Raw genomic sequence first — 14,208 nt, 5'->3', positions numbered from 1 at the left:
TTGCCAGTTTAAATGAAAAAGGGCAGGTCGAAAACATGCCTGTTTACACTCCCTTCCAGATATGATGTTGACCTTACTTTGACTGGTCATATCCTTTGCTTTCCATAAGCCTGAAAGAAGCTTCATTTTACTCACATGTTTAACAATTGTAGCATGAAGTTCGCCAGTGAACTCGACAGTCATCTTAGGGCGATAGTTAGGAAGTCTTTCATACAGGTAAACACACAGCATAAGCATTATGATAGGATTTGGATCTGAGATGTCAGTGGCCTGTTTAAATAACAAGAATATCATTATATTCAAAAATATTAAAATTAATGGTTTTACATTTTTTTTGTTCAAATCCCTTCATAGGTTTACCTCTCCCTATGTCTGCCATTTCATCCAACAAAATGAACATCCAAGGAACGTACACTCCTCTTATTCTGGCCTCTTGTAAATACCCAATTATAGTCACTCGACTATTGGTGAGTGATACCTTGAAGTACCTGGCCAATAGAGAGCTCAAAGTTTTGTACAGACTCAATACATAAGCTGACAGAAGAAATTGGTTGGTTTGGTGGAAACCAGAAAGATAAATTTAAGGTCATTAAAAAGAAAAGAGCGAGGAAAGTCCATTGGTTTCAGAATACCTAAACAAAACAAGGATGGAATCAGAGTCTAAAATGACTTTTAGCAAAGCAAGTAAATATTTGCAAAATTTAAACTTTATAAAATGTAGAGGAAGGGCAAGAAAAAAAGATCAAAAGGATCTTTCTTCCAGATTGTTAGAAGAGGTGGGCTGGTGGTGCTGTGGTACGGGGTGAGGGGGTACTGAACATCTTCCTTCTATGATATCCTGAGATTCTCAATGTATTTTTTCCCATTTTTAGATACTATCAAGAGATAAAATGTGTTTGTCATCTCTGCGCGAAATTATGACAAAATGGAACTTTATGTATAACATAAAAAATGATGATTGTTAAGTAAAATAAAATTTTGTAACATCTGAGCATTAACCAGTTTCTGATACCAGCTATGTTTACATCAAGAAGCTCCAGATGTATTCATTTTTACATTGATTCAAGGGATTGTTACTTAATATTTCAGTATTCATTACCCTCCTTAATTGACCTAGAGAAGGTGATGGTGAGCAGCCTTATTGTATCATTGAAATCTGTGAGCTTATGGTACCCCCCACTATGCCTTTAAGTAGGGAATTTCATGATTTTGATGGCAATGATGAAGGATTAGCTACATGATGCCAATTCAAAATTGTGCATAATCTCAAGGGAAACTTGCTGATGTTAATAACCCTATCCCTCAATCTTCAAAGCAGCAATGCATCCAGGTTTCGCTTTTGCTGTCAAAGCTGCCTTGTTGATGGTTTATTGTGCACCTGGTAAATGGTATATACAACAGCCAATCTCTCAACATAGGAGATGGTGAATGTAAAGCAAGGAAAACAAGTAAGCTGCTTTGATTTGGATAGAATTTCTCAAGTGTTGCTGGATCCACACTCGCCCAGTGAAGCATAGAATATTCCATCACATTCCTGAATTGTGGTGCAAAGGATTTCAACAGAACCACTTTCCACAGATGCAGTGTATTTATATCCTGATCTTGTTAACAGTAAGTTTCTGGTCAATGCTAACAATGCAAAATGTTAATGGAAGAAAATTCAGTGATGGTAATTAATTAACAGGTGGTTGGTATCTCTGGTTGGAGATGGACATTAGCTAACAATTATTTGGTATGGGTGTTACTTGCCATTTATCTCAAAACTCAGTGTTATCTCGTTACTTGATGACATCCTTATTGGAGTTGTGAATGGTGCTGAACACAGAAAAATGTTCAGCATTGACCTTATGAGGGAAGGTCATTAAAAAGACAGCTAAAGATGATTGTGAAAGGAACATTGCACTGAACAATTCGCCCAGCAATGTCATGGAATTGAAATAAATGGGCTCCAACCATTTCACCACTGCACCACCACCAGCATCCCATCCCCCACCTCCTTGATTTCTATTGTCTTATTTTTACTGAGTTGCTTGATTCCACGCTAGGCCAAAAGCTGTCTTGATGTCAACAGCAAATACTTTCACCGTCCACTGAAATTCAGCACTTCTGTTCATGTTTTGATCGAGGCAGTAATGATATCTGTGCCATGATTTGAGTCTTGAAATGAAATGAATTGTGCAATAATAATCCACTTTACCTGTATATCAAAATCTAGGCCAATGGTATCAAATGCTTTAAGGAGTATCAGACTGTTATGTAGGCATTGCTCAGGAGCAGCTGGAGAAGTATACATATTTTCAAAATGAGTTGGAATCTGTAAAGAAAGACAGACAACGTGTTGTACTTTTGAGAGTACCAATCTACAAACAAAAACCAGAAATAAATTATTTCACACCAACTAAGTGCTGTATTGTTTATTTAAAAATCCAGAAAGTGTAATTTGGATAAGGAGGGAAAGGTTGGGAAAACAAATGGTTTGCCTTAACCAATTTTAAACAAAATTGCAGAAAATAAAAGCTAGGGATAGCTCCCTGGTTCCCATTTGCAAATTGCTCTCAGCTGATTTTTGCAGCAAGTTAATGGTAATTCTTTTAGATCTTTTCTAATATTTAACTTCCAAATTATTTTGATTCCAGAGCTTGGGATCATTTTCATTATTCCTAAATCAGTACATTTTGAGATTTTTTTTCATTCTTCAATATCTAAGCTAGTTTTCAATGACATACACTGCAAATGAACAACAAACCAATCCAACAATTGCTTTTAGCCAATTATGCAATTATACCTTCTCAAGATTTTATTCTGACATTCAGAATCAATATTATACTATGTGAAATCTGATTTTAAGTCAAATATATTATTCATTTCTTGAAAAAACACAGGAATCAAAGAAACAAACATAGTATGGTTATGTTTATACACTATGCATAACTTTAAATAACAAAAAATTTTGAAGGTTAAACAAATCGTTAATGAATACCACTTTCAAAAGTAGTGTTTTGTCCTGTATTTGAACAAATCAAGTTGATCATTAGTGACTGATTTGTTCTCTGAGATTTCAAACTATCTCTTCCCACAGGATTTTACAAATGCATCAAGTTAAACAGGTGGGTCATGTTTAATGTACCAGCAAAGAGTTACTTAGACTTCACAGATTTTTAAGTATTTGACTTTTCAAATTCAAAATACAATTGTCAGTCAAGTACTCGTTGAACCAGTCATACAACATCAGCAAGATCTCTAAAGCCAGGAAAAACAAAAATCAGGACAGTCCAGAACAGCAGTTCAGCTCTTGGTTAGCTGACAAACTCCATTTGGGTTTTAGGTGTCTCGATTAACCAAGTATGCTGACTAGATGTATATGAAAATACCTTATTATTATTTGAATAGCTATGTTAGCACTAGTTTCCAAATCTTACTAATCCAGACTTAACATTGAATTATCTTAGAGATTTTAGCAAATTGATTTTAGCCAATTCAATCTACGAGACTGTTTAAACATGAAGGGCTCCGGTCCGAAACGTCGATTCTCCTGCTCCTCGGATGCTGTCTGACCTGCTGTGCTTTTCCAGTCACACACTCTCAACTCTGATCTCCAGCATCTGCAGACCTCACTGTCTCCTATTTAAAGATGAACTAGGAGCAATAGCGCCCTCTGCTCATTGTCACTGTCATTTGCTCAAAAGTAGCTTTAGATGTAATTGCTACACATAGTAGGTGAATTGTAAACGCACTAAGGGTTAAATTGGGAAAAATTGAAGAGCAGACTTCAAATAATGGATCTTGTACGAGATGAATGTTGCGCATCCAATAGGATCGTGTCAGCAAGAGATTAAAAACAGCAATTTATGCTTTCAAAAATATCCTTTACAGGCCTTGGAGATAGGTTGAGAGTCAGGAGATGCCAGACACTGACGGGAACTGGGTAAGCAACAACATCTAGAATATGACTAAGTGTTCCTTAGCTAGGTGAAGGAGAAAACATAAATTACATTAGGCTAAGACCTGGAGTGGACATCTGTGTTTTATGTTTTAATGAAGCAAGGTTAGAGTTTGAAATATGAGATGGCAAAACATTTGTAGAAAGACACTGCCTTTTTCCTGCATTCCTCAGAGTTGTTTGGGTTAGCCCTCAAATACACTCTCCTTGCATACGCTTGAATAAATGGATCAATATCCTGTACTCAGGTCTCCTGTGGTAGATTATTGGAAGTAACTACAACACAGGCAAAAGAATAGAGCTCAGTGAATAGGTCCTAGGTCAGCAACAGGTAAGTTACAGACACGCATGATGGCTCACTGCTGAATTTGAACTTCACTGAATAATATTTGAATAGCAGGCCAAGATGATCCATGGTTTGACCCCAAACTGCTCAACCTGAAATGCTTCTATTCTCACTTCCTTTTTACAATGTGCAGAAAAAGGCTAAGAAGCATCCTTCTCTTAAGCGAGCACCTAGACATCCTTTGTGGATTAAACAAAATATTTTCCACAATAGGAGGAACTTGGAGCAGAGATTCTGTGCACAGTTAATAAAGCCATGATTTAGTTGATTTATATTTTTGAGTTCTGAAGCAAGATTTGGAGGTGTCCAAATTAGTATAAGTAGCTAATTTATATTAAGGGTACAATCACATTCATGACATGAAGGATCTTAGAAATAGTGTAAACACTACATTGTTTTTAGAAAAAGGATTTTGCTGGACTTTTAACAAGATCACATGGCATATAAGTTAACAACATTCTGAAAACTTTCAACAGTAAGCATGGATAGACAGATCACCCTTGTGAAAGTTTGCACCTGTTAATGTTTGGATATACAGCAAAATATTCAAGTAAAGAATATCCTTAGGTTCTATCTTCAAGCCCAGATTGACAGCAGAAGATAATATTAAAACTCGATATACCCAAAGAGATGCTAGAAACAATGATGCACCTATATTCAAAGGTATGTAAAGGAATATTACCAAAGAGATAGGATCTCCTTTAACATGAATGGCAAGTCAATAGCCAGCATCAAATTATTAACACTCCACTGGACTTTGAAGAATTTTGATCAGACTTTCTGAAACCTTGAAAGTTAACCTTCCCAGTGAAATCGGATATTCACATGAACTCATAACTATACTGTTGGTTTTAATAATCATATACTAAACCCCCTTTCTCTTGCAGCATGTGTGTGAGCATGTACATATACATGCAAAGTTTATAGAATCATTATGTGCTCACACACACGCAAAAGAAAGAGTTCAAGTGTATGATTATTAAAAGCGACAACATAGTTATGTGTTCATTTGAACATCAGATTTCACTGGGGAGGATAACATCCAAGTTTTCAGAAAGTCTGTTTAAAATGCTTCAAAGTCCAGTGGAGTGATTCTATGAACTTTGCAAGTGTGTGTACATGCTCACACACATGCAAGAGAAAGTGGGTTCACATATATGATCTGTCTACTAATGTTTACTGTTGGAAGTTTCTAGAATGTTGTTAACTTGTAAGCCATGTGATCTTATTTAAAAAGTTGTGTAAGACAATGCTGGGATCGAATGTGAGCAATAAATACTCCTGGTTTAATCTAAGAGAATCACTGTCTGTCACCTTAAAACTGACGTCATAAACAGGGGTTTAAGAAACACACCACAGCTTTTTCAAAAATAAAGTATCCTGCTTATGGACAGGAGTTCATAAGAATAAGGCAGTTCAGTCTATCTCTCTCCCGTCTGTAAGGCTGTAATCAGAGAATTGGTAAACTGCAATTCCAGCGTAAATACAACCTGATGATGGAAATAAATCCAATAAGATTCCCTTCAAATTTGGTTTGGGCTATCGGATCTGAATTAGACTGGAAGCACTTCTATCCTGAGACGAAGGTGAATACATCCCATGTGATACACAATGTGGTAAATTAGTGCAGCATGAACATTTACAACTTTGACTTGATTTCATCTCAGCATCTTCCAACAACTGGTCAAATCTGTTCCCTGTTAGAAATCAGAAACCGATTAAAGAGGAAAACAATCAAATGAAGTATAATAGAAAATATATACCTACCAGATGAGGGCAATAAGCAGCCACAACAGCTGCAAGCACTAAACCATCCATCAAATCTAAATCAAAATTAATTATCCAGCGGGTTGGCGGTATAGCACCTATTAAAAAGAGAGAGGAAAATGAAAAGATAAGACAATCTTTTAAACCAAGTGGTGAAGGTGTTGAGTTTAGAGGATGTGGTCTTGTTTTGATATTACATATTCACATGTACTGGCAGAAAGACCTTTGTTCTTTTATCATGGCCTTAAAAGAGTTCATTTTGAGACCAAGATAAACAATGCAATTAGAGACAATCTACTGATCTCGAACCAACTAATGATAGTGTTCTATGCATGTAGTTTTGAGCACCCTGGCTTTTGTGTTGTTTCAAAGTCTGATGGAAAACATTTAGTGACTTCATACGATAGGAAGACCGTCCAATCATTATGCTACATAAAATTGGATTGTGAATGATTAAAAACAGATCCTTTAAGATTAAATCATAAAGTATAGTATGGGATTGTGCTGGTGAAATGAATTTTTTTAGATGTCATTATGTTCACAAAGGACCAAAGATCTTTTTCCATTATACTCTTACTACACCTAAATTAATGAAGAACTTTTAAAAAAACATCATGACTGTAGTAATGCAGGTTAGACTGAAAGAACTGAAGCAAATGGGTGGAGGTGGCAAAACGTAGAGTACATTGAAGGCATGACAATATTTGAAAGCACAAATAAAGGATTTGGAGCACGAGTTAATCAAATAGCAAATTAATAGGTTGAAGCTTGTGTAGGCCTATTTTCAGGTGAAGAATTATTCTGGAATTGATTGGAGCCCCTCGTTATAAATGATAAATAGATAAGCAGACTGTCTGTGTAGTGTTGTTGATAATTAGCAGGTTCCCTCCATGGGGCCTTCATTTTCTGATGTTACTGTTTTCACTTGAAGACAGGCCGCATCTCTTAAACCCAGCAGGCAACCTGAGATGAGCTAATCACGGGACAGAAGAAATAAATTCTTCAAGGGTTCCACACTTTCCAACAGCACAATGGAGATTCTGCTGGAGGATGTTGGAGGAGAAAGGGGTTTCCTTACCATACCAGATTTCTGAGCAGCAGTGCACACAACTCCTGCAAGATATTGTTGCAAAGAGCATCATCCCACACACCTGGTTTCAATGCAAGAAAATGTGTCATTTCCAACCAAGTGATGCTAAATTAACCACTTGTACAATGATCTCACATTATCATCAATAACTCTGCAATACAAGGGATTCAACAGCAAAACCAACCATGAGAACCAGCATTCAACCCACAAAGCATGACTATCTTCTGCACCTCCTAATCCCCTCCCAAACACTCCCTTCACCTTCCCCACTATTTGATATGCACATCCTTAAACTATGTCATTAGGCAACTGTTAATAGTCTCACTGGTTTCTTTCAGGCAAAGCTTGCAAACAATATTAAGGCAAGTTGGTGAAAGAGGCAAAGCATCCATTCAGGTCCTCTCTTACTCTTGGATCAAGTCACTGAGACCATGAGGTGAGTCCTGTTAGGAGCATCACAACTAGACAAGCCAGAAGACACATCTTAGTGTTCTTAAGTAACATCCAGTCCTATACTGAAACTTCCCCTCACTTTTTCCAACAGATACTCACCTGTATCCATTTATCCTTCATGATTAAACCAGCATTGAAGAGTGTGGTGCTGGAAAGGCAGAGTATCCAAGGAGCAGGACAGTCAACATTTCAGGCATAAGCCCTTCATCAGGAATGAGATCTTACCCTACTCTTCTCTTTAAGGTTACTAAAATGTCGAGCATTGGAGGAAAATGAGACAACAGAAGGCACGACTGAAGATAAGCTAAAAAATGTGTTGCTGGAAAAGTGCAGCAGGTCAGGCAGCATCCAAGGAGCAGGAGAATTGACATTTCAGGCATAGGCCCTTCTTCAGGAATGGCCCTGAAGAAACGTCAATTCTCCTGCTCCTTTGATGCTGCCTGACCTGCTGCGCTTTTCCAGCAACACATTTTTCAGCTCTGATCTCCAGCATCTGCAGTCCTCACTTTCTCCACGACTGAAGATGACACTTGCAAAATTTGACCTTTCTTTTGCAAACTCCCATACGGAGAATGGCACTGCATGTTCAATCAATGATAGACTGGGGGGGGTCTGCATAGGATATTCACCACACATTGGTATACATAAGAGAAGAACAGGGATGGATCAGGAAACAGTTCATTAAGCAGCTAGTCAGTTGGACAGCTTCGTCCTAGTCTTGCCCTAAAGGTTAAAGAGAACTGATATGAGGACTGACCCACAATATTTCAGGGCATTTTAAATATTCTGGATAGTATGCCAGTGAACTTGTACATAATGGAATAGAACATAGACAGCTCCATCTCTCAAATATTTGGGATCCTCCAACAAGATATGCGGAGTCAAATAGAGTGACACTGGAAAAGCACAGCAGATCAGACAGCATCAAGGAATAATAGAGTTTACGTTCTGGATATAAGCCCTTCATCAGGAATGTGAAGGCTTTGGATTTGATGTAGGTTGCGGTTGTCCCGGTCAGGTCCAAATTGTGATGATCTTAGTGTAGTCTAGAGTCCATGCGGGATAAGCCAGTGGTATCAGCAGGTGCTGAGGAAGGAGACGTGGCTGTAATAGGGAGTTTGCTTCAGGATGTGGCTGAAGATCTTCAGGGCAAGAGGAGATGACCTGGGGTTGCAGTGGAAGAGAGACTCACTGAGATCCTTATGGATAGAGAAAGAAAACCTCTTCAAGTTGGACATCCTTGGAAGCTGATGAAGTGCTTATGCCCGAAACATCGACTCTCCTGCCCCTCGGATGCTGCCATCACCGCACTTTTTGACTCTTACTCTCCAGCATCCGCAGTTCTCAGTTTATCCTGGCTACAGATCATGCAGGCAAACATGGAGTAAACAGTTTTATGAAGGTTTCAGTGGAATCAAGAATGATGGAGCTTTGACAATACCTCAGTTGGAATACAGTGTTCAGTTGTAGTTTCTCTTACAGGGATTGACAGTGAAGTTTTCAAATCAATGTGGAGGAGAACCACACAATTAATTGTCCAACCCAACTTCATGGCCAAGATAGGCTCAAAGAGTAAATGTTCGCCAGTTTAGTGATGCACAGACTGCAGCAATTTGATTTGTTATAAGATGATGCGGGGATTAGTATGTGCATTTGTGAACAGTTTATATCAATTTTATAGATTAAACAGGATCTAAGATCACAATTTCAAGTGACAAAAGACCTGAGCTAGTTTAAATATTAGATTGTTGCTTTTTTCACAGACAGCAGTGGATCTGTGAAATAGACTGCTGGTTCTTGCAACGTACATCGACTTGTTGAATTTCTCAAGCAAAACTACTCCCGGCTGATCTAGCAATCACCCCATGTAAAAGCTAAGTGTTACAACAGAATATGAATTATGACCAGAGTGGTTCCTCAGGGATTTAACAAGGTATTTTCTTCTTTGTTTCTCCTAATTAGCTGATATCACTACCATTGCATTTCCCAGGAGAATACAAGACTTTAGGAAGGAGGGGGACAGTGTATTTCTTAGGAGACACAAGGAGCTGCAGCTGTGTGGGGTGGAATGTGTGAGCCAAAGGGTCATCTCCTGTCTTCATTGCTCACAGGCTGTTTTACTGGTGGCTAAGACTTCTGTCAAAGTATCTGCAAGAACTGAAAGGACGGTAGATGTTGTAAATCAGAAACAAAAACAGAAATTGCTGGAAAAGCTCAGCAGGTTTGTCAGCATCTGTAAAGAGAAATCAAAGCTAGTGGTTTGGGACCGGTGACCCTCCCTCAAAACCGTTGTGGTTCTGTTCGCCGTGCTGGGAATTTGTGCTGCAGACATTTCGTCCCCTGTCTAGGTGACATCCTCAGTGCTTGGGAGCCTTCTGTGAAGCGCTTCTGTGATGTTTCCTCCGGCATTTATAGTGGTCTATAAATGCCGGAGGAAACATCATAGAAGCGCTTCACAGAAGGCTCCCAAGCACTGAGGATGTCACCTAGACAGGGGACGAAATGTCTGCAGCACAAATTCCAGCTCGGCGAACAGAACCACAACAACGAGCACCCGAGCTACAAATCTTCTCACGAACTTTGAACTCCTCAAAACTTTTGAGGGAGGGTCACTGGACCAGAAATGTTAACTCTGACTTTGCTTCACAGATGCTGCCAGACCTGCTAAGCTTTTCCAGCAACTTCTGTTTTTGTGTCTGAAAGAACCCAGAAATAGGCCTGTAACACTATCACCATCATTTGTTGGACGCTCCTGTCTTACTTTTGCCTGGACTTTGGTCAGATGCAAGGGGTTGTTCCCTTCCTGCACTACATAAAGTCACTTAAACCGTTTGCCTTTGGTTATCAGCATACTTCAAATCACAAGAATATCACAGAATAAGTCTCATTCTTATAATGTTAAAGATTTTCTGGGCATATGAAAGAGACTTCCAACCCATGACTTTCAGCAGACTCTCATTAAATAGGAGCTCAGGGAAAAGACCGAATCAATCTCACCTTTGAAATTTAATCAACAAGACTGCTGTGATTGGAGCGAGGTTAGCCAAGAGGATGTCATTGAGTTCCCCGCTAACCTGGTTCAGTTACAAAGTCCTTGCTGACAGATATAAACAGGATTATCAGGGATTCTCCTCAGTCTAGGGACTGGCTCTGAGCTAGCTGGGTCAGTGTCCATGTGCTGTGCACGTGTAAACAAAGGATGGCTTGTTGACAGGATACCAGCTTCTGGAGTTATTTCAGAGACAAAGCAAAACGGGGTCTTTAGAAACTTCTGATAAACTTTCTTCAGGATTTTTAAGTTATAAGATATAAGAGACATGTAAATATGGTATGTAATCTCCGCTCTAGGCATTGTTTTCCTGTTAGCTTAGTAACATCCATCTTTTTTCAAAACAGGACTCATCCTGAATCTAGCCCTAAATAAAATGATCAATGACTTAATGCTCTGCACTAGAAAAAAAAGGTTTTAACCACAGATTCAATGATAATCAATAATGATGCAATCTGTCCCCTGTAATGTGTTGTCTGTCAAAACAGAATCCAACATACAAAAGACATATGAATGAACTTGCAAAAGAATGGGCTATATCTGAATCCCAAAATTCCACATTTTAACTGATTAGATTAACTGATTAACTGAAGAAAATCTGATAGGTACTAGTTTATCTGTATAGTCAGTTCTGATATAACATGATTGTTCCGTTTTTGTGTGATCTTGTGTTAGAAGAAAATCTTGAAATAGCCACGCCATTTAAAGTAATGGAGCCGGAATCATGCTATAACCAATACAAATCAGGAAATTTCACATTCTGCAAGTAATGGTCTAAATTCTTCAATCACGATAAAGCCAATTCGCGTTGAAAAAAACACATTCTAGCAGAACCGACTGTACAGATAATGACATTAATTGGCAATCTATATTGACTGTCTTAACGTCCTAAATTCCACCAAAGTAGATAAAAGTCGAACATTTTACATTCACCTTTCTGGCAACATTCCCACACCGCACATCTTTTTGTTTCATAATGATGGTTGAGCCAGGTCAGCAGGACAAGTTCACCAGTGGAATATATATTGCTGGAACTGGGCTCAATATTTATCCTAGGGATATTTTCTGAGTGTTTCTGATCACTTAAAATGTTGTTGATATCCTTTAGTGTCAATCGAGAGAGAACCGTAACCTGAAAAATATGTCAAATTTATTTACTACAACAGCATTCATTCACAGAGTCATAGAGTCATAGAGCTGTACAGCATGGAAACAGACCCTTCGTCTAACCCGCCCATGCCGACCAGATATCCCAACCCAATCTAGTCCCACATGCCAGCACCCAGCCCATATCCTTTCAAACCCTTCCTATTCATATACCCATCCAAATGCCTTTTAAATGTTGCAATTGTACCAGCCTCCACCACTTCCTATGGCAGCTCATTCCACACACGCACCACCCTCTGCGTGAAAAAGCTGCCCCTTAGGTCTTTTTCATATCTTTCGCCTCTCACCCTTAACCTATGCCCTCTAGTTCTAGACACCCCCACCCCAGGGAAAAGACTTTTTCTATTTACCCTATCAATGCCCCTCAATTTTATAAACCTCTATAAGGTCACCCCTCAGCCTCAGACGTTCCAGGGAAAACAGCCCCAGCCTGTTCAGCCTTTCCTCAAATCCTCCAACCCTGGCAACATCCTTGTAAATCTTTTCTGAACCCTTTCAAGTTTCACAACATCTTTCCGATCGAAAGGAGACCAGAATTGCATGCAATATTCCAACAGTGGCCTAACCAATGTCCCGTACAGCCACAACATGACCTCCTAACTCCTGTACTCAATACTCTGACCAACAAAGGAAAGCATACCAAACACCTTCTTCACTATCCTATCCACCTGCAACTCCACTTTCAAGGAGCTATGAATCTGCACTCCAAGGTCTCTTTATTCAGCAACAATCCCTAGGACCTTACCATTAAGTGTATAACTCCTGCTAAGATTTGCTTTCCCAAAATGCAGCACCTCGCATTTATTTGAATTAAACTCCATCTGCCACTTCTCAGCCCATTGCCCCATCTGATCAAGATCCCATTGTAATCTGAGGTAACCCTCTTCGCTGTCCACTACACCTCAAATTTTGGTGTCATCTGCAAACTTACTAACTATACCTCTTATTCTCCTCAGTAAAGAAATCTTAAATTAAACATCCAGTGGTAAATATGCAGAGTCCTTTTAAATCTGATCAATGTCATTTTAAATGTTCTGAAGAAACATCACTGGACTCAAAGTGTTGGCTTTGCTTTCTCTTCACAGATGCTGCCAGACCTGCTGAGTTTTTCCAGCAATTTCTTTTTCTTGTTTCAGACTGCCAGCATCTTCAGTTCTTTGTTTTATGTTAAAACAGCCCAAAGTACCAAAATGAAACCTTCACTCTGCTATTTTGGAATATGTGTAAGCTAATTTGGCCATTATGTAGTTAACTTGGTGGGGTAATGCATGAATAGGATCATGTTAGGGATAAGCAATAGCTGGACTCATGTAACAGATAATGTTTACACACTATGATAAACTAGTTAAATCACGTGATAGATGAGTCAGTGCTAAAGACGATGGTGGTGTAATGTGACAGGTTTAGTGAAAAGTAACAACGCACTGTGGCAGGAGATGATTACTTTAAAAAGGCAAAGCAAGCTAGTATGATGTGTTCCGTTAATGATGCAAGATAAGCACGGGAATGGGAAAAGTATAAACTGGAGAGGCCCCAAGAATGTGTGGGTAGACAGGGAGACGTTTTCTGACTGTCACAGCTTTTGTTTGCAAGTAAAATTTTAACTTCATGAAGGATTTTCTGTGTGTCCTGGTAATTTTCTCAGAGTATCGGGTGATCTTTTCCCACAAATTTGTTTCTGCGAGCAGGATCGGAAAGAGAACCCCCCTCTGAAAAGAGGCAGCAGCCATAGGGCACTTCCCAGACCACAGAGTATACTCCTGAGACTGGCAGAATAAGGGCTGGGCACCAACAAAATAAAGGTAAGCGTTTTTCTACTAATTCAGACTATATTCTGTCAAGAAAGGGAGGTCCTTGGGGACGCAGAAGTGCAGTAAGACTGCTGAAGGGTCTCTCCGATCCAAATAACCATAAGGCAGATGGTAAATTAAAGTTTGGTGAGTCGCAGAGGAATATTCAGGAAAACTGCGCAGTGGGGTGAGTAGGTGTAGAACAAAGAGATTGACGGATATAGAATTCTATGTGGTGTAGGTAAGTCACTGTGGATACTGCCCTAGAAAATTAAGGGGTCTGAACAGGCAGGATAGAAAACCTTGCAGCTACCACCTTCGGAAATTCGGGGTCTGTATTGGCAGGATAGAAAGTTCTGTGGATACCGCCCTGGAAAGAGCAGGTGTCTGTGTGGGCAGAACAGGTAAGGAAAGTTTGTTTTATCATTAGTATTATTGATTCCGAATGAAATTGAAAGCCAGCAAATTGGTAACAGACGATTAAAAGTAAAATCGCAGAAAATAGCCAAATTTTTCAAAGTGCCACTAGACTGTTGAGTTTTAAAAAAAGGACTGTGTGATAATTAGACTGACTGATGTAATTTTAACTATGGACAAAGGGACTGC

The 14,208-nt window shown here is 39.1% G+C and overlaps 1 protein-coding gene across 1 annotated transcript in view; it reads right to left on the bottom strand.

Annotated features, from left to right (window-relative positions):
• Window positions 1-14,208, bottom strand: part of LOC132820918 (cilia- and flagella-associated protein 47-like) — a 491,537-nt gene that overhangs the window by 321,965 nt on the left and 155,364 nt on the right. The window contains 4 exon segments of the mRNA XM_060833275.1: window positions 136-270; window positions 2,198-2,314; window positions 6,054-6,151; window positions 11,579-11,777. Coding sequence (XP_060689258.1) covers window positions 136-270; window positions 2,198-2,314; window positions 6,054-6,151; window positions 11,579-11,777 — 549 coding nt within the window.

Source organism: Hemiscyllium ocellatum, chromosome 12 (assembly GCF_020745735.1).
Source record: "Hemiscyllium ocellatum isolate sHemOce1 chromosome 12, sHemOce1.pat.X.cur, whole genome shotgun sequence".
Classification (NCBI taxonomy): domain Eukaryota; kingdom Metazoa; phylum Chordata; class Chondrichthyes; order Orectolobiformes; family Hemiscylliidae; genus Hemiscyllium; species Hemiscyllium ocellatum.
The sequence above is the reverse complement of the archived record's forward strand: the minus strand, read 5'-3'. Positions and strand labels throughout refer to the sequence as shown.